The sequence below is a fragment of the Channa argus genome, chromosome 20 (assembly GCF_033026475.1).
Source record: "Channa argus isolate prfri chromosome 20, Channa argus male v1.0, whole genome shotgun sequence".
In the NCBI taxonomy this organism is placed as follows: domain Eukaryota; kingdom Metazoa; phylum Chordata; class Actinopteri; order Anabantiformes; family Channidae; genus Channa; species Channa argus.
The window spans coordinates 8124393-8149339 of NC_090216.1; the positions used below are offsets into that span (position 1 = coordinate 8124393).

The 24947-nt window shown below is 39.1% G+C and overlaps 2 protein-coding genes across 19 annotated transcripts in view; both read left to right on the top strand.

Moving 5' to 3' along the window:
* Positions 1-7781, top strand: part of LOC137105263 (disks large homolog 5-like) — a 30450-nt gene extending 22669 nt beyond the window's left edge. For all 3 annotated transcript variants that reach the window (XM_067487191.1, XM_067487194.1, XM_067487192.1), the window contains 8 exons: positions 224-372; positions 1375-1545; positions 1710-1906; positions 2362-2505; positions 2676-2803; positions 3087-3196; positions 5060-5169; positions 6768-7781. In XM_067487191.1, the coding sequence (XP_067343292.1) occupies positions 224-372; positions 1375-1545; positions 1710-1906; positions 2362-2505; positions 2676-2803; positions 3087-3196; positions 5060-5169; positions 6768-6871 (1113 nt within the window). In that variant the 3' untranslated portion in view covers positions 6872-7781. The remainder of the gene's footprint in view (positions 1-223; positions 373-1374; positions 1546-1709; positions 1907-2361; positions 2506-2675; positions 2804-3086; positions 3197-5059; positions 5170-6767) is intronic.
* LOC137105264 (calcium-activated potassium channel subunit alpha-1a) overlaps positions 7772-24947 on the top strand; it is an 81803-nt gene continuing 64627 nt past the window's right edge. For 5 of the 16 annotated variants that reach the window (XM_067487195.1, XM_067487197.1, XM_067487202.1 and 2 more), the window contains exons 1-2: positions 7939-9376; positions 21628-21771. In XM_067487195.1, coding sequence (XP_067343296.1) covers positions 9143-9376; positions 21628-21771 — 378 coding nt within the window. In that variant the 5' untranslated portion in view covers positions 7939-9142. Of the gene's footprint in view, positions 7907-7938; positions 9377-21627; positions 21772-24947 lie in introns of those variants that run through there. The other 11 variants (XM_067487200.1, XM_067487212.1, XM_067487201.1 and 8 more) reach the window with 5 other exon arrangements.

Here is a 24947-nt window from a genome sequence, read left to right on the forward strand (position 1 = left end):
TGCATGACTATAGTGGCCTAGAAGGCCCAGTGAAATTAAACAAAAGCACTCCACATTTCCATAACTGCTTCATTTGGCATATTTGGTAGAAAGACGTAGGTACAGACTGTATAAATTACAAATTGCAACCTTTGTGGTTTGCGCTTTACTGAAAGCAATGAGTCATTCGTTGCCATTTAAGCTTGGTATTCTTTCGTTAACTATGTAATTGATGTTTGTACAGTACAATGGCATCAGCATGAAGAACAAAACTAAAGAGGAGGCATACTTGGAAATGTTGAAACCAGCGGAAACAATCACATTTAAGGTCCAGAACTGTGTGGACGACCTTGCTGCGATCAAAGTGTCCCCTGGAGATGGATTTTTCATAAGGTACCATAATAAAAAAGAAATTACCATAGTAAATTGTACGAACTGGGTACAAAGTACATGAGTCATCATGATTTGAGTAAAATTATGTTTGGTTAAAAAGGAAAAGGCCAAACAACACAGTCGGTTTATGTTTAGGGGTGGGGTGACGCGTCGACGTAACCGATTACAATTATACGTCGATTTGTAAAACGTGCGTTGCAAGTTGGGCTACAAATTAACGGTACACATTTTAGTTGTTAAATGTTAACTAGACCACGAAAATATAAATATTGGGTGTTCTGAAATCACCGGATATGAATTCTTCACAACACTGAGATAAAGAAGAAGAAAATAACCTTGTGGAGCAGCTGCTTCTCGCGGAGCTCAGACCGAGCAGACAGGTAAAGTCTAAATTGATTCCTAACTCCAGCGGACAACGTCACTGCTCATTCGGGCTCCGCAAATTAACAATCTGTAAGAAACGATGATCAATACACTCGTTAAACTAGCAAAGGTGCAGAAAATCGATCATTTAGGCTATGCCCGCATTTCCCCATCTACCGTCACAGGTTCACCACAACAAGCTTGTTTGCTAATTAACTGCTCCGGACATGTTGACTTAGATGCGCGTTACGCTGTAACTTTTCACCGTATTGTGCGACAGGTTCTGGTGGAACACTCACTCCAACCATGCAGGACTCTGTAGCAGCTGCAATCTGCTGAGAACATGAATTTAGTTTAAATAAAGTAACAGATAAAATCTAAACTGTTTTACAGTCTCTTAGATACATACTGTGATGAAAAATTAATGTGAGTCAGAAGGTTTAAATGATGCCCTGCAGTGGGTATTTTGTCATATTTGTATGTTTAAAGAGAAGATGATTTACATTTCAATAACCTAGTCAATGATAGGTGAATTCTAATTTTTTTTTAGAGTAAGTAAAATGTTATATTATACATGATTGTTAGGTGCAGCCCTAGTTGTGTTCCACCGTAACCGCTTTACTATCAATCTCTTGTCAGAGCACTTTATGAAAGGGTGGCAGAGGTAGACCAGGAACTGAGCTTTAAGAAAGATGACATCCTCTATGTTGAAAACACACTACCAAATGGCAGTTTTGGCTACTGGATTGCCTGGCAGCTTGATGAGAATGCACAGAAGCTGAAGACGGGACAAATTCCAAGTAAATATATGTAAGTTCAGCCTGTAGGTTTTTTACTTTTAAATACTGAAGCTTATGTACATGGTTTGCAGTTAAATGGCTTGTAGAGCACTTTCACATTCACCATGCTTAGACATAAAACAGCAATGTGATTACAGTTGAGTTTATGTGAACATGCTGATACATCTCCATAAGGATGGACCAGGAGTTCTACAGGAGACACTGCATTGCCGATACTAAAGATGATAACGGCACCAACAAAACCCTGTCTGCTGCCGCACGGAGATCCTTCTTTCGTCGGAGGTTGAAGCACAAACGCACTGGGTCAAAGGACGGGAAGGACCTGTTGTCTCTGGATGCCATAAGTACAGATTCTTTACCCATCACAGAAGGTGAGGAAAAAACCTGAGGAGTTTTTATCAGAAATGCACAAAGTGGGAAACACAATGCGTTATTGAAGATGGAAGGAGTCAGATATTTTGCGGAGTACTAAGATAAAGTAGCACATGTAGTAAAGTTTTCAAAATATAGGTGCATAATGAGAACTAAAGAAGCTAATTAAAACCACATCAGCCTATTAAAAGGAAAAGATAAAGGAGGGGGAAATTAAGCACAAGGTGAGAGTGATAGATTTATACTTATACAAATGTGTTCAGCAGCTCCCAGCTATGAGAATGTGGTTATAGTATAAAGAATGATGGTGTGGTTAAAGTCATGCTAGCTTGAACTGAACCATTCCAAGGATACAGAAATTAATATCTGCGGTTATTAAACGGCTGTGGTATCCCTATCCCTATGCCCCATTGTGTATTTTGGAGTGAATTGTGTTTCTGTATTATCTTCTCAGATGGAGTGATCCTGATGTACCAGTGTGTCCAGAAAGTGGAGTGCTCGTCTCCCAGACCAGTGCTGATCTTAGGTCCATTAGTAGAGGTTATTAAAGACATGTTGGTGAAGGAAGCTTCTAGCAAGTTCTGCCGCTGTCTGCCTGGTGAGTTTGAACACACGTTACCCGCAGTGTGCGATTGGAGGTTATTAAGTCATCCAGAAGGGGGCTTTACATATATGCATCAAATTTATATCATTGATATTATTCTATGTAGGAGTTTTACAAAGAGTTACTTAATATAACACGCAAAGAAAACTTTTTTCCCCCCACAGAGATTATGAAGGCATCTCAGCAAGCAATAGAGCGAGGAGTGAAGGATTGTGTGTTTATCGACTACAAGCGGAGGAGTGGCCATTTTGATGTGACAACTGTTGCATCAATAAAGGAGATCACAGAAAAGGTAATTTCATTCTAGTGTAGATTATTTGTGGACTAAGTGTCATCTGTGGATGTTACATGAAAGACAATTCTGTGCTAAGTTCCTCTAGAACTGCAGGTATTTTACAGCATTAGTTTTGACTTGTAGATTGATTTGCTGCGCAAAGGATTTTTTATTATTATTTTTGTCAAAAGAAAGTATATGATAAACAAACAAGTTATCTGGCATATTATTTTTCCTACAACATTCTGCTTTGACCATGCCCATTTCTCATGCAGCCTATTGCTGTCATTTTCTCTCATAGGACTGTCACTGTTTACTTGACATTGCCCCTCACGCCATTGAACGTCTACACAGTGTTCACATCTACCCAATTGTCATATTCATTTGCTACAAAAATGCCAAGCAGATAAAGTGAGTAATCCCATTACTTTTTAAAGATGTTTAGTATTTTACCTCCAGATATGACAAGTGTATGTTTTGTATTTTGGTGCATATTTAATATGAGGTTTTGATCCTTCATCCACACATTGAGAAAATGCATGGATGGATTCATGGCTTTTGTAGATGCTATTTATAAGAATAGAGTATTAAGATATTTTTTTGAACATATGTGCAGACTAAGAAATATCAAATTATAAAATGGTAATGTAACAACATACTTTACAATGTTTAATTTGCTTTAACTGAATGAACATTATTTCATATACAACTAAATGTATTGGCCACAAATGTTTTAGATTTATGGCATAAAGCTTTTTCCACTGAGCAGAATGTTATGGCCCAGAAGATGGATGTTAGAATGACTCTGCAGTCCCCATTTATGCTGATGCAGGCTCTCCTTCCAGGAAATATAATTCTTGATTACTCCTTCAGTTTCTGCCTGTTGAGACAGACACTAAGCGAAATTGCAGAAGTCTTGTTGCTTTCATAATCATATTCATCCTACAGACACAACAAATGCTAATTGATGAACCTGATTTGATCAGTGTCATTAGTTCAGGAACCATAGCCTGCTTTCTTCCCCCACCTAAAATGACAGATCCCTCTGCTTTTTCATTTGTAATTGCACAGGAAGATTAAATCTGCTGAACCTTCAGTTTGGTACTTCATACACTCACACACAAACCCCCACACACAAAGCTTGTTTCTACCAGATCTGCATGTTTTTGTCAGCCACACGCGTACACACCCACGCATACAGATCTATAAAGTAGTGCAGCGGGCAAACGTGGTGGAGATTGATTCCTGCTAAGCCTCCGCTGTCATCAGCTGAGTACCAGCTGTCCAGGGAGAGCTCGAAGGGCCTGTGGCTCTGTAGCGTGGGTGGCTAAAACCCTTACTGCCCCCATACACTACAGCCAGCACAAACACAAAAGCCGTATCCTATTGACAGCAGCTCAAGCTGTATTTTCATGGGTTTTTATCCTTTGGGAGCCATCAGCAGACCAGTATGTGACTGCATACCGAGTGCCAGGGAGAGGTAGGAGTGTGATTCTAGGTTACGGCAGAGGCTCCCAGTGGATAAAGACAGAGGACCCATCTTAAAACTGTGTGTGCAGATATGGATTAAACCAGTGGGCTGGAAGGGTTTAAAGAGGGAGAAACTTCACTCAGCCTGTGTTGCTTGTTTATTTTATTAAACTCTTTTGCCATAAGTCCATAAGAGAGTGATGAGGTCTGAGAAAAGAAATTTTGAGATTTCACTATATAGTCACATACTTTCAATATTAAAACTCTTCCTATAGTGTGTGTGTGTGTGTGTGTGTGTTAATAAAATAATAAAATTACATTCAATTCATTGTTTTTTTTTGTAGTGGAATTACAGCATTTTAATTTTTCAGGTATTAATTAACCAAACTGAGTAGAGTAGAATTTCAAAAAATATATATTTTTATCTATTTTTCTACATATAATAATAATAATAATAATAATAATAATAATAAGATAGAACAAGATATAATTGCATATATTAAATTCTAACCTTAAGCTAAAATAAACTTAAAATTGTTCTTGTAAAGAAATGAAATTTTGCAGTGCAAAGTGCAAAGTGTACCAACAATGAAAAAAGTGTACCAACAATGTACAATCACACCTCTTTTTAAAGGTATATGTGTATTTAACGCAGTCCCGTGAATGAAAACCCAATTTAAAGTGTAGAGCTGTCAAATTCTGGCTCTATTCACACTATTGCTGTGCCTTGTTATGACTGTGTGTGTGTGCGCACTGTGAAGCGAAATGCTAGGATGCTGACAGGTGCTAATGTTGTCTTTTCAGAGAGCAAAAGGACCCTTTGTACCTGCGGGATAAACTCTCGCAGAAACATTCCAAGGAGCAGTTTGAAACAGCACAGAAAATAGAACAGGAGTACAGCTGCTTCTTCACAGGTTGGTTGATATTGCATACTCACTTTGTCGTTTAGAAATGATAGTTATAGATACAAGGATATATTGGCTATTAATTTGAGCTTATAGCGCACTCTACAGCTCTCTCTAGACACTAGTTCAGTTTTAATTTTTATTCCTTACTGTACCTTGTTACCTTGGCCTATTAAAGTTTAAGATGAGCCAAATCACACAAGATGTTTCACAGTTTGGTAGGTTATGAGCTGCTGTGACTTTTTGTCTCCACCTGACTACAGTGGAGGTGTTTGAGACAATGCTGCTTAATTGTTCTATTTCCCACTTCCTCAGAATAATCTGTCATGTTGAGATGATCATAATTCTTCACACAACCCAAATTAAATGTTGAGGAATATGAAATTTTAGGCTTTCATGACCAAATGCACGATGCCCTACAGCCTCTCAAGAAAAGCACAAACATGTCGTACAGAATCAGTTGAACCAACTACAGGACACATTTTTGTTCCTGTAAATGACCAGAAGTAGGAGTGCAAATGGGATTTCAGGACTCTTTAAGCTCTTTAAGTAAACTACAAGTAAAAAGGAAATGCATCTCCATTGTATTTGGGTTGTCAGAAAACTCTGCAGGGGAAAAAAAAACTCCTTCCCTTGAAGGGTCTTCTCACAGTGGCGCTGACTAAACTGTTACTGCAGAAACGTGCAAGAGTCCACAATAACGTATGCAAAAACTTGTTTAGCAAACAAACTTCCAATAATTGTGACAAATGGAATCTTATTTTTATATGGTCTAGCTTCACCAATGAGTCTTTAGTGGCACCGAAGGGTGTCAGAGGTTTTTGGAGCACAGTACCTCTGTGGTCTTCACTAACTATAGTTTTGGTATCTGGAGCAACAGCCAGTCTGAGACACCCAACTGTCCAGCTGATTAACGACTCTATAAAAAGAGGTGATTTATGGGGAACCGCTATGGAAATGAACACATACCACCACTGATCCCTTCTAACAGGGAGGGGCATCTGGCCAAGTTCTGAGCACAAACCATGATAATGACAACTATATTTATTAGCCATAATAAGTGTTGGGTGGTAAATGCTGTAAATTGGATCAGAGTGTAGTACTGTAGTGGTGTTTAGCTCCAAAATCTAGATCGAAATTAGAACTGCTTAGCTGCTTGGAGAACAGTTGTTGTTTTATAGTTCTGAAGTATTTGCAGCAAAACACTGATCTAAGGCAAAGCCGTGCTGCTTTTCTCTGTTATGGCACTGTAAATAAAGTGTCCTTCCGTTTAAATTTGAATTGGCTCTGAGAATTTGGTGATTTTACATTTTTTTTAATTTATTTCTTCCTCTAGAGCTGAAACGATGAATGAACTAGTCTTGGGTAATGCTAAAATGAATGTTTTTTTCTTAACTTTGATTTATTTTCTTGTCCAAATGATTAGTGTAGAAAACATTTAGGGGGCAGTTAGTTAGAAACAGTTCCAGGTCTATGTTTTTTTTTAATTGATACTAATAAACTAATATAGCACTAGTAGTGTCATCATGTCAGTGACCTGTGCAGACATACTTTACCCTCCCCATGTATATAACCCTACACCCCCACCCCCCCTCGCTGTGTTGCAGGCGTTGTCCAAGGAGGCAGCGTCTCCTACATTTGCACTCAGATCATGACTGTTGTGGAGCAGGAACAGAGTAAAGTCGTGTGGATTCCAGACGGAGCGGCGTAGAGATTTCACCCCTCACCTTGTGTCACTCTAAAATTTTAGATAGGATGTTTATTTTTATTGTGGGATACACAGTGAATCGGTACATTTAACTTGCATCGTGGTCAACTCCAGTGCTTTTTCACAAATAGCAGTATCACCACTGATGATGTAATATTCCCACTATGATAGAGATGTACTGTACCACGAATAGATTTGTTTACACTAGTATTTCATACTTGAAGGCTTTATTTTATCTTTATATCTAGTAGCACTCCTTTAAACCCACTTTGTCCTATGAATATTTTTTTTTGGGGGGGGGGGGGGCAGATCGGACCACTGTGTTCTTTCTATATTTATACATTTTCTTTCCATTTAATTTATCTAATCAAATCAAAAATGTTGGTTATAAACTTTTGTTAGAAGAATGTAGTTTTCTAGTCAATAGGAAGGACAATATTTTCCTTTATTAAGGACAAATTGGGCCAAATTTGGTTTCTCTATTTTGTCGCAGTCCTTTGTTCTATTTTATTGTCTAATGGCACCATTTATTTCTTCAGCGGAACTTATTTTAGTCCCCAAAAAAGAATATTGTGCCAAGCTTCAACATATTTGTTAATTAATCAAATCTTGTGCACTAATTAACACCAAAACTTCCATGGTAAATCTTACTGCAGGTATGTTTCCCCAGTTTACTCTACTGCTATTGCCAATTAATTTTCATTTTAGCAGGTAGATTTTTAAGAAGGGAGGTTTTATTTCTGGTTCATGGTAGAATAGTTGGCTGCTAATAATCTGTATTTACATTCACCTCTGGGATAATGAGTAGATCACGTTGCCAATATTGACCTACAGTCAAGTTTCGCCTAATGGTGGTTAATATTTCTGTTAAAGAAATACTAGTACAATACAATAAATGGTACACTCAATAGAATCCAACTTGTCTGTTTTCTATTTTGTTTTTGACAAAATTATTTTCAAACAGGAGCCTGATCTCAGCGTCGTCACTGAACTATTTGTCCAGCAGGGGGAGTAAACCCCCACTTTGGTTGAGGAATGGTAAGAAGTCCATTTTCCCTTTGCTTAACACATTGTTATAGCTGCATTTTCCATGGAGTACTCTCTTTGTTGCTCTTTGACTCAATTACCTGTAAATAGCTTCACATCTGTATTGTAACTCACATTTCAGTAAGATCTGAATTGTTTGAGATGCTGCTGCCATAAATTTTGCGTTTTTGGATTTGTTTTATGAAGCAAATGTTATCTGCTGCAACATGCAACAAAATCCTTACGTGGTCTGTTTGTGCCAGGTGTAAAATCTAAATCTTATTAAAACGAGGAGGCTTAACGAAGTCATGTAAACCAATAATATGTTAAAACAGACATAACATTATTACATCCACATGATGAGGAAGAAAGAGTTTAAAGTAGCAAACAGACAATTCAAAGCCCCCCCTCCCCCCTAAATTTGAATTAAATTTAAAACGTTTTAAAACTGAAAATGTTTCCACAGAACTACGAATTTCAGAGTAACGTGACTGCAACCACAGTTACAATCAAAAATTAATGAAGCGGTCACTATAAATATCCAGCCAGATAAGCATCGACGCCAGCTATTGAAGGCTCCTCCCCTGCTACCTGTAAATCTGCGATGCCATCTTCCAGCAGACGAACGGGACAGGCGACCACCGGAGAACGAGCATTTCCACAAATTAATCTTTGACAAAAGAAACAAGTGTTTTGTCTTTATCTTTTCCAAACGATGTATCCGCGAAGTCCTCGATAATCTGGCACGTTCACCGCGAGGAGCGCGTTCAACAGTGCGCAGCTCCAGCAGCGGACCTGCTGAAAGCTGCGCCGTTCAACAAGGTGGAGGAGTGAATCCGTCGACTGGTGACAACCGCACCTCTGATCCAGTAAATAACAATTATAATACTTCTACTAGAACTGTCAGGAAAATCGAGAGTTTTTGAGGACTTGGCAGCGAAATGTGCTTTTTTTCATTTGAGGTACAGATCAAAGGGATGACTCGCAGTTGCAGCCACGAACACGCGTCGTGAGGCGCACAGCTGATACCTCGATTTCAAAGGAAGTTTGATTTAAGATACGTGTGTCTGCTGGCCAGTCAACTTCTACGTGCCTGCATAGTGAAGCCAGATGAGAAGGCAGAGGACCGGGAGGTGGTTGATGGCTGAGCCGCTGGGGCATCAGGGGGTGCTGGTTGGAGCTCCCCAAAGAGCCTAAATCCCGGTTGAGTTGATAGTTTTGGGGCTGGCAGGTTACCATAAGCCCATAATGCCGAAAAACAGGGAGCGATTCAACCCGGATCCGTCCATCCACATTTCAAAGATGAGTTTTATCATCCCGGTTTCGTCAGACGTGCCGTGTGACAGCAACAACCAGCGGATGTGGTGGGCTTTCCTCGCCTCCTCCATGGTCACTTTCTTTGGGGGGCTCTTTATAATCCTCCTATGGAGAACTCTCAAATACCTGTGGACTGTGTGCTGCCACTGTAACGGCAAAAAGAAGGTACGTCAGGTCGCCTAATGAACCACCACCCCTCAATAAAACCACATGGAGGCTTTTTGCGTAACAGCTAAGATGTGACCAGTGCTTCTAGTTTGAATTATGAAATGGGCATATAATTAAATCTGATAAGGCCCCATCGCACAGGGCATATTTGAATAATGAATCCTGTTATCCTTGTCTTAGTAACATTCAAAATACCGTTGTACTTTAAAGATTTCACTCTTGAACTAGTTTCAGGTGGATTATGGTGTGAAGGGTGCAACTGGCCTCTTAACAGGCATTTCCCTTAAACTAAAAGCACAGCCTTCGAAATCAGCTACACTATATTGTTTATATAAAATAAAACATTACAATTGTTGTCTCTGCACTGCAATTCTCACTATTTCCTGTATGGGAAATTATTTTTAAAACTTAGAAAAACATTTCAGACATTTTCAAATATCTAGTCATGCATGAGACCTAGGCTACACTGCGTTGTTGAGGTTTGAACATGTAACTCAGATAACTAAATGAAATCCTCATGCATCACTGCTCAATTTGCTACTTTCTTTTAGCCCCCCCCAGGCATGTTGCTGTTTCGTTTATATTTTCATTTCTCTCAGCACCATGAACAAACCCTTGTTCATTGGGCGGAGCCCTGTTAAAATGGTAAACGTGTAATTTGGATGAACCCACACTTTGAGATTTCAGAGCAAACCGTAGATGGAAGGAAAAAATTCTTATACTCAACTTGTGAGATTCAGGCTCTTAAAAACTTAAAAACTTGTTGCTTAGTGGTTTTTCAAGAATCGATGTCATCCTAAACGTATTTTTCCATAATTTAGGTGGAGCTGAGGATCCAGCTCTCTCACCACTGATGTGCATCTGAGTGTTAACACTCATGGAACAGTGCATTCCCCAGAAATAATTTTCATAACCTTTAAGACTGCCACTAGATTTTCTGCTTCACAGTTGTTACAACACTGAGTGCTTGACAACAGCTGCAACCTTGAGTTAGAAAAAAAAATATCTTCCAGTTTGAGTTTTATAAGGTTTTTTAAGTCGTCCTCTTTTTTTGTAAGCAAAAGATGGAAGTTTGTATTACTAACAATGCTGAAGGACAATGATTAATAACTAGCTGGTAAAGCTAAATAAGATGAAGCAATTGGTCTCTCTTCCTAATGAATGTGCATTCATCTCAGGCAGGGCAGAAGAGAGGCAAAGGCTGCATGCAGGGTGTGGCTGACCTTTTGAAGGGAGATGACTGTATTATTTCCATGGTTGTTACCATTGGGGCTGTAACTAATGATTATTTAATCTGCTAATCAATTTTGGGCTGTAGAGTTTAAAGTGTCTTAACATTGCCGTGTAATATTGAACAATAACACGGGCAGCTTTTGAGGACCCAAGGTGATGTCCTCAGATTTGTAGTTTTTCATCGGAATATCAAATGACAGGGAGCAGCAAGAAAGTAAATGTAGACGTTTGAAAAGGAGGAACCAGCATATACTTAATATTTCGTGCTCCAACAAAAGACTAAAAATTTCAGCTTGAGTAGGAATTTATAGAAGGGCATCAGCTTGTATTCCAGTTGGAGTTATTGGTGTTACAGAAAGGCATTTGTGAAAAAAAAATCATGACAGACTTGTTCCTATCACAGTCCACAGTCAACGTTGAAAAGTGTGAGTACAAGAGAGCAGTCAGATTTTATGTTTTCTTCAGATTTGTCAAGTGAAGCTGGCGAGCTCCACCAACCTGTTGTGCTACTCAGTGGGAGTTGGTCGTCCCTTTCACTTTAGTCTCTCTGTGTTTTGCTCTCCTGGCATTCTTTTCATAACTCCCGCCTTATTTGCCCCCCCCAGAATCAACCTTCCTCCAAAGTGTCAGAAATGCGGCATCAGGCGCAATACAGGACGTGCCATATAAACCAGTATTTTTGTTGCTAAGCAACTAGCAAGCAAAGGATTTCACCGTACGAGTAAATCTCTCCCTCTCTCCGTTATGCAGTTGTCTAGGCTGTGAGATGTGGCAGGTTGTGGTGGAGGAACCCCCCCAGTCTGTGCATGTCATTAGCAGCCCAAACAGGGAGCTTTCAGTGCATTGTTCAAAGATGGGAGTTGATAATCTGTTTCCTCCATTTCTGATTTTCAGTTTGTTTTTCCCCTCTGTGGGGCGTTCGCTGCCCTATTCTCTTCTGACAGCTCTGATGTCTCTGAGGCTGAGACTCCATCTCTGTGGCACTGCCTTCCTAGACTGATGGTAATCAATGAAACTCGTTGTTTGTGAGGTTCTGATGAATGATGGCTATTATCTCTCTGGGAGGAAGAAAGAAATACTATTCATTATAAATGGCACTTCCATTCACATTGGGAGGATGATGAGCTGTAGCTTCTCCTCTGTCATGTTTCACTGAAGGAATGTGTAATTTTTTTTATTTTTATTTATTTTTTTTACTCCATAAATGTTCAGCTGAGCCAAACAGTGGCAATTTCAGGTGATTCAGGCTGATAAACTGTGGGATGGATTTTTACCAAATTTGGTACAATGTCCAACAGAGAGAGATTTTTCATTTTATTTTTTTTTTTTTGTTTTGTTTTTGTTGCCACCACTATGAGCAAAATGTCTTAATTATTTAATGGATGGCTGTAAAATTTTAAGTAAAAATGTTGTTTTGGGAATATTTAAGAACAAATAGGCAAATTTGAGAACTCTAATCAGTTTCAGTGTTAATCAAAAGTGGTGGAATGAAATAGTTTCCTAAATTTACTAATTAGTATTTTCATTTTGTTGTCCACTAAAATTCCAGAGATATTGTACTTCTTAATCTACATTTTCTGATTGATTTAGTTACTTCAGTAGCTACTTCTTGGATGCAATTTTACATAAGAACATGTATATTGTCTTATACTAGTGTCTTTGACCTCCTCTGTTCTTTTGCCATCAGAAATAGACATTTTAGAGAACGTAGTGTGAGAAAACAATCAATGTTTGCAGCAAAACAAATTTTCCTTTTCATTTTAACACTACTAAATAGTATATGGCTTCACAAATCAATCATGCGACCCTTTGGAGAGGCCCAACCCATAGAGTGAATAGGGAGACACTGTATAAAAAGTAGCCGCAAAGAGCTCAACTACCAGCAATAATAAAAAGCTGCTTACACATTAATGGATATGTGTTAATAAATAATTCTAATAAATTGGTCTCAGAAGGCAATTATCTGCAAAACAGGACTGGTTTTGGACTTTTAACAGGACTGGTTACTTTCAATACTGCAAGAGTACATTTAGCTGGTTACACTTATCACTTCCTACCTACTGTAAATAGGATTGTAAATGCATGACTTATTTGTAATATTTACAGTTGTTGTAATGGTATTGGAGTATTTCTTCCACTTGTTAATTACCAAATGTTAGCATGCTAAACTAACACGGTGATTAAAAGATTCAGATGGAGTGTCACACTCATGATGCTCTTAAGTACAGTCTGAAAAATTGTAATTATTAGATGATGCTTGTAATGGAACAGTTGTAATTATGAGTGAGCAAGTTGGAATAGCAGAGTGGCACTTTGCACACACACACACACACACACACACACACACACACACACACACACACACACACACACACACACACACACACCTCAATTACATCAGCAGCTATAATCAATTATTTTGAAAATGATTGCTTTATGTCTATTTTATTTGTACCCAGGAGCCCTTGAACATATCATATTTCACATCATTATAAACTTAAATATAAATGCTTTACAACATAAGAACAAGTTCCGCAAGGTTGGGACTGCAATGGCAAACACTAAGTCGACGCAGCTTTGGTGTGGGGCCAGTTGTAGGTGGCAGTGGTATGGTACCATAGGAGGTCAGGGGGGCATGTTTGGAAGTAAGGAATATGATTAGAAGTATTTGTTGCTGAATGGGTGCAAGTGTGTTTTTTCTAGGACTGTGGTGATGTGATCTGAAAGTGACGAAAAATAAATCAGAGTTTCAGCAGCAGAAAAAAGTGGGTACTGTACAACTACATATGTGCAATCTTTTTTTTTTTTTAAGGTGGTAGGAGGCTATTTTAAAAGTTTGGGTTTTTAAAGTGCAGTGAATGGATGTGGTGGAGATGTAGAGCTGTGTGTCATCAGTATAGCTGTAAAAAACGAGTCTTTGTTTTCTGATATGTTTTCATGTGGGCTTAAACAGAGGATGAAAAGAAGACCCGGAACTGAACCTTGGGGCACCCCTGGGCTGAGAATGACTGGATTAGGAATGGATTTTAATGAGCAGTGTCTTTGTAAGGATGCTGTTATTCTGGTTAGGTGGAAGAATGGAGTGATTTTCTGGCACCTAATATTGAGGTGAGATTGACAAAGATGTTGAGGTGAAAAAGAGGCCACTTTTGACTGTGACAAGGGTGGTTTCAGCTTTGTCACGGCCAGATTGAAATTGTTCAGAATGGATATATGAGAAGATAAATGTCAACATAACTGAGTTGAGATAGATTGACCTCGAGAGAAGCAGAAGTAGTTTAAGTCTTCAGCGATGTTGCGGAAGCTGGTGTCCGCCCTACTGCATGTTTGTACAAATTTAGAAGAAGCACTTGAAGGCAGCATGATTTATTTAATGTATAGATCCTTAAAGCCTTATAGAGTGGTCTCTGAAAGAAGGCATACTGTGTGTATATACTCCTTGTAATTTATGTTTAATTGGCTGTGTAATTAGTTAAGCAAGTATTAGCTACTCAAGTTGCATAATACAGCAGCATGTTGCAGCTTGGCTGTCAATGCACCATCTGGGATCCAACAGGTCTCAGATTACCACAAATGTTAAACATCTCGACAGTGCCAGAGCCTGCTGCTCTTTGTCAGTCATACTAAAAGGACATACAGTGCTTCATGCTTTTGTAAACCAGTGTGGTAGACTTTTTACATGCTTTTTGGTATATTACCTCTGCCATTTTTGTTGCTTATAGTTAATGTCCTAAATTTTTCCTGGTTCTGTCATTTTGAATCATTTTTCCAGTTCACAAATTCCCATAGTTGTGGTAGTGTTTGTCAGTATGTCCTCAGGAGGTTCGATTTACTGACAATTTCAAATAAACAATTGTCTTCATTCAGTCAAATTGATGGAAGTACATGTGGTTAAATACCAAACAATATGTGATACAGATGCAGTCTCTTTACACAGCTGAGGGGCCATGGATCAGTTATAATACTTGAAAATTTTAAGGATGTTTTTGCACCTCTGAGAATGTCTTTTTTTATTATTATTAATGTGAATTATATTAATATGCTTCTAAATAATGTATTCACTTTTCAAGAAATGGTGTCACAAGCCACATGTTCTGTTCTATTTTAAAGTACTCGCCCGTTGAGAAATGGTCATGGTGGATTATGAGAATAGGATCACAGTGTTGATCAATGACCTGTGGTGTCAGGAGGACCAAATTTAGGTGAGAGAGTGAAACCTAAATTTGGAGGCTCAGCTCAGACTATTGATCAAAGTGACAAAGAGGAAATGTGCTGTAATTACTACATGCATTTTTCTAGTGTCTGCTCCTATTTAAAAATCTATTCAAGTTTTTTTTCCTTTTCTTCCATTTACTTTAAGGCCACTGCGTCTGTGCAGAAGTTCTAATGATTAAGCTTCAATGCATTCTGGCTTTGGAGGGCCAATAGTAAATGTCCTTGTACTCTGATTTCTATAAAAGCTCATTTATGAGATGTTTTGCTGAGAAACCTTGAAGCCTTGCTCCTATATTGCTACACAATTTATAAACCAACAAGGCTCGATGTGTACTTTGTTTTTCTTTTTTGAGTATTAAGAAGATGGGAGCAAATTTCCATGGCAATTTTAGAATAGATTTTTAAAAGGGGGCATTAAAGTGGGGGGGTTAACAGCATCATGCCAATCAAGGGCCTAATCAGACAGGACGAGCTTTAAGTTTAGGAAACACGCAGCACATCGCTTTTTATGTTGAAGGGCCCTAATTAGACAAATGCTTTTTAGCTGCTTGCTGTGTCTTTATTATTTTTACCATTACTATTGAATCACTGTCCCGAGCCTAACTGCTAAGTAAAGACCACTAGTAAGCTAAAGCAACTGGTGATTCTGGGCACTTTTTGGGGCAACTGTGGTGCAGGACAGTAAAGCGGTCGTCCAGCAATCTCGCAGTTGTTGGTTAGATCCCCGGCTCCTCTGGTCACATGTCGAAGTGTCCTTGAGCAAGACACTGAACCCCAACTTAGTTGCTCCCGGTGAGTGTTGGCCCATTGGTGTGTGATTGTGAGTATATATCAGAAGCACTGTAATTTGAGTGGCAATAGGTATAAAAGTCCTATATAAGGGCAGACAATTTACAATTTTTTGCTCAGTTGATTTATTTTTTATCAACTCGGTGTGTTCAGGACACTTCTGCAAAAAAAACAAAAAAAAAAGTCACTTGTAGAACCACGCATTTCTTAAATCCTGTTTATACTTTGTTTTAAAATGCAGTTTGAGAAATTGGAAGCCAAGTAGACACCTGAGCCATATTGCCGCTTACCCCCTGTCCCTATATACAGAGACTAGAACATGGATTTGGGATTAAAGGAACCACATTACATTGGTTTAAATCTTATCTCTCAGACAGATTCCAACTTGTTCATGTTAATGATGACTCTTCTTTATGCACCAAAGTCAGCTATGGAGTTCCACAGGGCTCTGTGTTAGGACCAATACTTTTTAATCTGTACATGTCACCTTTAGGCAAAATTATTAGGAAACATTCCATAAACTTCCACTGCAATGCAGATGATACCCAGCTCTATTTATCTGTGAAACCAGAAGATACTAACCAATTAGCCAAACTTGAAGCATGTCTAAAAGACATAAAGACCTGGATGTCCTACAATTTCCTACTTCTAAATTCAGACAAAACTGAAATCATCCTCTTTGGGCCTAAAAACATGAGAAATATGCTGTCTAACAATATAGTTACTTTAGATGACATAACTTTGGCCTCTAGTACTACGGTGAGGAACCTTGGAGTTATCTTTGACCAAGATTTGGCGTTTACGTCACATATAAGACAAATCTCTAGAACAGCCTTCTTCCACCTACGGAACATTGCTAAAATTAGAAGCATCCTGTCTCAAAGTGATGCCGAAAAACTGGTCCATGCGTTTGTTACTTCTAGGTTGGACTACTGTAATTCCCTACTTCTGGGGTGTCCTAATAACTCTCTAAAAAGCCTTCAATTAATCCAAAATGCTGCAGCAAGAGTGCTGACTGGATTAGGAAAGAGAGATCATATTTCACCTTCACTAGCTTCTCTTCATTGGCTTCCCATAAAATTTAGAATAGAGTTCAAAACCCTGCTTCTTACATACAAAGCTCTTAATGGTCAAGCTCCATCATATTTAAAAGATCTCTTAGTCCTGTATCGCCCGATTGGACCACTTCGATCCCAAAATACTGGCCTACTTGTGGTTCCCAGAGTTTGCAAAAGTAGAATGGGAGGCAGAGCCTTTAGCTATCAAGCTCCTCTCCTGTGGAACCAGCTTCCAATCCAAATTCGGGGAGCAGACACCCTCTCTACTTTTAAGACTAGGCTTAAAACTTTCCTTTTTGATAAAGCTTATAGTTAATAATCCTCACTCAACCCTAACTAGCTTTTCTCTATACATTTATTTGTCACCACTGTATGCCATTAATTCTGTGTCCTACAACCTGTACAATGCTTTGTTGTTGCTTTTTTTTGTTGTTGTTGCTTTTTGTTGTTGTTTTGTTGTTGCTTTTTGTTGCTCTTTTCTTTTCTTTCTCCACTTTCCACTCACCCCAACCGGTCAAGGCAGATGGCCGCCCACCCTGAGCCTGGTTCTGCTGGAGGTTTCTCCCATTAAAGGGAGTTTTTCCTCTCCACTGTTGCCTAGGGCTTGCTCAAGGGGGATTTGTTGGGTTATTTCTACATACTTGTGTAGTCTGGACTTTATTCTGTAAAGGGCCTTGAGATGACTTTGTTGTAAATTGGCGCTATATAAATAAAGTTGAATTGAATTGAATATACATGCATTTCTAAGGAGAGCCACTTTGGATGCTGTTTTAACTGACTCACTAACATAAGACCTAGTCAAACCATCAACCTGCCAAAAGCTGCACCTAGCCGCTTGCATTAAGTGCTTTCCACTTGTGATACGATCGCCTTAGACGTAATTTAAAACCAAGTGTAAACGGGGTCTTAATGACTCAGCTGCACATTCTAAACAGAAATGTCAGGAAAAAATACTAATTTCATCATTTTACAACAACAAAATGTCAAAGCCACTTTAAACCCTCATTTCAGTAAACCTTTCATGGAAGCAGCAGGACAACTGCATGAAAAACAATCTGTAGCTATAAAAGCTAAAACATTTGAACTCAGTCTACGGTCATGCTAGTGACTCTGAGACTGTAGACTAACATTCTTACAGTGCATGCTGGGGTTTAGCTAGTTTAATGTTCATTTTTTCATGCAAATATTTGCTTACTTGGAGAAAGCACAACAGCGGCTGAGGTGAATGTCAGGTGTTTTCAAGAGATTTGGTAAAAAAATTTGTAAATGGAATTTTGACTAGATGGCATTGCTACATGAAAAGTTAAGGATTCACCAAAGTATAGTCATTAAGATTTATTTAACTCTGGGTGACATGAAGTTTCAGGTCAATATATCTAATAGTTGAGAGATTTCAGACAAACATTGTCAATTATGGAGCCATGCTATAGCTAAAAAACAAAGACACTCAAGAAGTAGAAGCTGTAAAATATTGTGAAGTGACCCAAAACATTTATGGCAGGTTTAGAGATTTTACAGCAGTTTTAAACTACTGGAACTGTTGTACAGTCTCAAGAAAAGTATGTGATCTCTTTAGATCTGCTTGGCTTTTTTTCCTAAAATGATCTGATGGTCTGATCTTCTTCTGTGTCTGTATGGGCAAACACAATGTGCATAAGCCAATGTCGTCTTCATTTAAAGTCATTGTGCCTAACTGTAGACTGATGAATGTCTACACTCTTTGAAATCTCTTGTGAGGCGTTGCTCATATCAGCAGATACTATTTGTGAACTGCAAACTGAGTGGTTTTAAAAGTCAAAGTAGCTCTGGCCCACACCTCCATTCTCATTTCATTGATTTGGATTTGGTTTGCTAACTCCAGTTAGCTTTTATTAAAATCAGTAGCGTAGGACTTCACTTACTCCTGGAAGTGCTTGTTTTAGGTGACGTATTTCAGAGGATTAAAAAACAAGTCCTCAAATGTAAGGGTTCGGTTATGTTTTCCACTAGCACTTTGATTGTTTAATGGGTGTGTTCAGTAAAAACATGAAAGATTACTTGTTTTGTGTTGTTGTTAGGTTAAGCTCAAACGCTTGTGACAGGTTATTCCTAAGAGGGTTTACATACTTCTTCTTGCCACTGTGGATGGTTATAACTTCAATCTGTTCTGTTGTAGCTACTCTGACGTTTTTATTGTAAGCTGTCAGTAGACAGTATTGTAGGTAAGTGATTATCAAATGGTCAAATAGTGTCTGACCTGGAGTGCCCCTCGACCAAGGAGAAGAGTTTTCTTCCAATTTACTGCCAGAAAACTAGAGGCCTTGTAGTTTTGTTCCTGAAAAGTTTAACACTTATTCAACAAGCTGCCGACTGAAAAGGCAAACACGATTCAAAAGTAAGATTTGACTTAAATTCTCCCTGCAGCTCTGTTTCAAGGACAGACGAGAAGTTTTTCAAATTTATCAAAGACTATCTACGGCATGGATCACTGTGTTTAAAAACAGCTGCAAAACAGTCTGTTTCTTCGTTTTGTTAAAGAAGCGCACTCTACACTGTACCCACATTAACTACAACTACATAATAGCAAAGAGCCGATGCCTGTTGCCCCTCATTTTTGCACTGAAGTTTCACTGGGTTTTCTGTTCCTGTATTTTCTCAGCTGCATTAGCTACTAAGTGATGTGGGCATGTTATTACAGTGTTATCAGGTTAGTGCTGCAGGGCTCTGAGCAGGCTGTAGGAAGTGTAACATGGACTGCTAGTGGTCTGCTTGTCTCTGACTAATGGATCTGAACATGATTGAATTTCTTTGTGCAGCCGGGTATTTAGTAATAATAATGGAGGGTGAATAGTTGAAATCTGTGGTGTGTGGGTGGGCAAAGGGTGGACCATTTTTATTTAAAAAGACATAAAATAAGCAATTTTATTCAAGCAAGCTACTACTATTTCCATTGTTTAAAATTTGGTCATTTTCCCCACTATATTCCTCAGGGACATGTTGTAGCATTTACTGTGCCACTTTTATCTGACAGACCGTTATTAAAGACCAAATTTAAATGCAAAATTGATTAATTTGCATTAACATTGTCAGTGTAATGCTGACAATGTTAATGATGTCTATCTTCAATATTTTAGGAAATATACATTTCATAAATAGTTCATGTTGGCTGGTCTGTGTGTTGGTTCCTTTTTCAATACTGACTTTTCTTATACAGTTTAATTGTTCCAACTGAAGATGTACATCTTTACAAACTGCTCATACTTGTGCTGTTTAAATTCTTAAAGGCCAAGTAAAAAGTTGGGCAGTTTTTGTTTTGTAGTTTAATTGATTATTCATAAAGTGAATATTCAATTAAACTGCAAACTTGTTACTTTCAATATCTAGTGCACTAAATCTGTGGCTACAGGTTTAGGTTTGGTTTTGTGCACCTGCTTGCTTCCTGTTGTTTCCACAGTTGGATCCAGGAGTAATCCACTGTCCATTTTTGCCTTTTTTCTGGAACATGTTGACAGTAACAATATAGAGTATACTAAACTTTCCCCTTAACTTCAGTAACCTTAGGATTGTCGTTATCCCCCATTTTAAGCTTCTGGACAAACCTTTTTCTCTTGTATTTTTACAACATTCATTCATTTCACTGTAGTGCTGTAGCCCCTGCAGCTTTACAAAGATTTATGGTGGAGTGGAAGCAGAACACATGTTGCATAGTTACATGCCAGGAGTTCTTTGAAGCTGGCTGCCTTGTCTCAGGGACACGCAATTGTCCACGCTGCATCTGGAGAATGTACCATGCAGGCATAACCATGATGTCGATGAGGACCGTTGTAAGACTTTACACATGGAACACATGTTAGTGGAAGCTATACAACCTGTTTTCATCTGTTCACTTATTAAGAGTGGAGCTGGAGGACAAAGGCCTCCAAGAGAGTGATGTGTGTCACCATTAGAGTAAAGGAGGTGTAGGATGTAAAGGGGGGTGTCCAAGTTGTGTTAGTCTCTGGCTGTGGCATGTTACACGAGGGAGCATTGCTAACCCATCCTGTCTTGATTTCCTGTTCTGTGAATCATGCCAGTCCCAGCTAACAGACAGGCAGAGAGACAGACTGACAGACAGGCAGGCAGCCCACTCAGTGGAGCAGAAACACCAGGAGCTCAGTGGCTGCCATGGATACACTCCTGGAGTCTCTTTGCTGCTCTCACTCTGTATGTTTACTGCATGTGTGCACGCATGTGCGTGGGTTTATTTTGGAAGCTTTGAGCCTGGTCACTATCTCAAGAAGGGGAGGTGTGTGTGTGTGTGTGCGTTTTAGTGTTGATTTTATCAATTTAACTGTTGTTCATGTTTTTTTTCCCCTCATGTCATGTCACATGTTAACGAAGTGTCTTTCTGTTTCACTCTTATAACTTAAAGCAGATTTACTCAATAATTATTTTTAACATTGATTTAAACACAAAACTCCTGTTAGCATTCTAGAGTGTTTTAGGGTCTTTCAGCTCATTTGTTTTTTAGGTTGACGCGTTGCTGATCTATTTGTTTTTGCCCACTGAATTTCATTTCCAACTGCTGCAGTCAGCTGTTTTAAACAAAAAAACCATGTTAACCAGGTACCTACCGCATCTCCCAGTAACTAAGAACGGGCCAACAAGGCTCTCACTACTTGTTCGAAAGCAATAAATTAAAGGAGAGCAAATGCTAACATTGTTAGAAGGCAGCACTTCTCCAGAAACTCCAAATTAAGGCTTAATTAATGTGGCCCAGTGTCATCAGCCATAAGTTAATATGTCCGTCTGTTTACAGCTGGTTGTGCTTTTTCCTAAAGGTATCAGTTATGTAAATTGTGTTGACTATAAACATTTATTGATCCAGAAGGTTTTTAAACATTTCCAGTACCGCTAAAGGGCAATTTTTTGGTCAGAATGCTACCGGTGTCCCCGCAAAATGAATTATTACCAGTTGCATCCTTTCTTCTTTAGGAGGTCCATCGGATCACCACAGGCGATGGCATCAAACGTGCCGACAAGGACGACGCAGCAGCCAGTGAGGTGGGCTGGATGACCTCGGTCAAAGACTGGGCTGGGGTCATGATATCTGCTCAGACACTGACGGGAAGAGTCCTGGTAAGTTCACATTCAGTCATCATCCTTCGTTTAATCTCTTGCTGACATCTCAGGCTGCTTTAGCCTACATACAGCAGTGAGGTCAAGCGTGACACTCAATCACGTTCACCCACAGACTTTGTCACGACAGCTGGAAACTCAGGTTGAACTGAATCAGGGTATGTTTGTCTGTGTGAGGGCTTTGTAAAAAACATTTTTTATAGGACAAGCCAGAAACTTTCCTCAGGAGTCCTTGACAGATGATAACATGTTGGTTCATCTACATGTCTTTATATTGTACAGGAGGATAATGCTGTACCTCACGCTACCTTGTTAAAAAGTGTCCATGTCAAAGACAGTTTTGATATGGTGAAGATTCTGTGTCTTTCTGAGATTTCTGCATCTATGCGAGTGTTTAATTTGGCTGTTGGTGGTCGGCAATGTAAGCAGCAGGACTAATGAGTGATGAAATGAAATTTTATGAGTGGGAGCAGCATGCCAAGGCTTGCTGCAGTGCTCGGGGCTTGATCCCACTTTCAGCCACCCATCTACAATGTGGTGCAGCATCTCCAGTTTTCTCAACATGCCGAGGTTGTTAATCAAAACTGCTGGATGGACAGACTAACTTAAGCATTGTAGCATGATATGAAACATGGAACGAGCTGTTTATTTATATTTGAGCAGCAGAAATTGGAAAAAAACAGCTACTGGCAATGTTAGATGATAAGAAGATAAGGTCTTTTCTGTGACAGCTGCTTCTAAAAACTGTCAAATCTGTCCATAGTTGTGACTTATTTATAAGCGTATCTTGGATCTCGCTGTGATAAACACTTGAATGTCAAGTGTTTGAGTCATAAAATGTGTATAAAAATCATATTACTGCTTTTTTTTGGTGGATGCTCATTTCAAATGTCATAAAGAGAAACATTTGGGTTTTTTTGAGGTGATGTGTGCAGCTGTAAGCTTTTGCAAAAAGATTACTTTATATCCGGAAGAAAAAAAACATTTTTAGATTTCAGTTTGTGTTAAAAACCGCATCATGTGGTCTGCTGACGTTTAATGGTGATAGAAACATACTGCTAACAGAAGCGTGACATCGGCTCGACTGCCATCCTGTTTTCCTTGTTTTTCACTTTGAACCACCAACGCTCCCTTCAGCTCAGCTGTGTGTGTGTGTGTGTGTGTGTGTGTGTGTGTGTGTAAGCAGCTCAAGTGCTCTGTCTCAATGATGGCTTGACACACAACTGTTTAGTGAGTGCTCGTCTGTAACCATGGCAACTGCAGCTTACCTAAACAGTGTGTTTGTGTGTGTGTTTTATGTCAAGCCTGTTTAGGGCAAATATTAAAGCCTATTTCCAGGCCATCTGAGAGGGAGTTTTCCTGGGGGGAGAGAACATGGCATGGTTTAAATGGAAGTGTAGTGGTGTGGCATTTATTTTGTGTGTGTGCGTGTTTGATTAGAGGTGAGCTGTTATTCTAACATCTTCACTCGCAAATTTCTCTTTAAAATTTAGTTTTTTTGCAGTCCCAGTGTTAAAATATTTCAAAACCAGTGTTTCCGAGGTAATATTCTTAAGCAGCTTTTTACATTTTTTTTTTTTTTTTTAAGGATAAAAGCAGTGCATGGGAATCTGGAAGATAAGGGGGGCACTAATTAGTTTTAAAATTTAAACTGGAAGGACAGAAAGGAAGGACAAAAAAAAAAGGCTACACAAAAATTGGGTTTTGCTTCAGGGTTACAGTACTTTGCAATTATGATGAAGGCTAATGGGCCTCAGGCTCTTTCACATATGAACTCTGGAGAATATCTGTAGAATCAGGTCCACATATTCTCTGGAGTTGCTCTTTCACACCTGTAGGACACATCAGGAGTTAGTCTGTGAGAAACACCTTCTCACAAGTGAGGAAATACACCACGTTAAATGGGCATTGGGTGGTGCCTGGGTTGAGTGTGTAGAGGGCAGGACATGATGCAAAAAGTACTCTGTGGAAATCACTGTTTTGTTTACTGCACTTCGAAGATCATGTGATCTTTATCAAAATGTGAATGTCTGCCCTCACAAATTTCAACATCTCTCCAGTTAGCTATAGTCGTTATTTTCTACATTCTTTGCTGTCTGTGTCTTTATATTTGTCTGCTTTGCTGCAAACCCCAGGATATAGATGTCATCAACATGACCAGTTGGTCTCGGTCAGCTAACTTAAGCTAATTACCCGGTCTATTCGCACATTTTTTTTTAAGTTGAGTGTCACATGAGTTTTTAAGTTTGTGTACTTCCACTAGCTCTGCACACATTTTTGTTTATGGGGCTGTCTAGATGCAGAATGCTCAGAGTAGCTATGCTGACCATTGTCTTCCATAAAATTATTAAAACCATACATAATGTTGTATTTATGTATTTTATATATAAAAATAAAGTCTAGTCTCTCACGTCATAATCTGGCATGTCAGAATAAAATCTGAAGTATTAACCCTAAGAATTGTAGCATGACACATTTCCGCCCAATGTGACGTGCTGCACAGCGATCCTTGCTGCACACTGAGCTGAATGTTTACCTCTGATGGTGGATGCTGAGTGATAAACAGGTGCAGGCTGCCCTGTGGAAGGCCCAGAGGCCCAATGTTCATTTGCCTGGCTGGCCTCAGATCTCAGCAGATTGCGAAAGATCCAACTTTGCTCTTAGGGCTATTTGATTAGTGGGGAGGACAGCTCCTGATGACCTTCTATCATTTGTATCAGTGGTCTACTCCTCATGCACTCAAAGAAAACAGATGAGGCCAGACCTCGTGTTTACATTGGTAATTTTAAGTCAGCTGACATTTGTTTGTAAAAACATGGGCTCTTCCAGATTGGGGACACAGTGATCCCATCTGTCAGTTTATGCATTATTGTATTTCCCCTCCCCCCAGTCACTTTTGCATCATATGAGACCCCCGTCCCTATTCATCAAAAATGTCATTACACTGCTGTTTGCTCACATCAAAACAAACAAAGCTCGCTTTAGGGGCTGAACAGGTGGCTGCAGCTTTTACCTGTGCCAAAAAACCCAGCAGGTCTCCTGTAATGTCGTACATCTATTTTCCGTTCTGTGATACTTTCTTCGAGAATGTAACTTTCATGAAATTGTAAGATGAGGAGTGTGTGATAAGGTGAGCCTGAGGTTATAGTGTGTTCTGGAGAGAAAAATGTGATTTC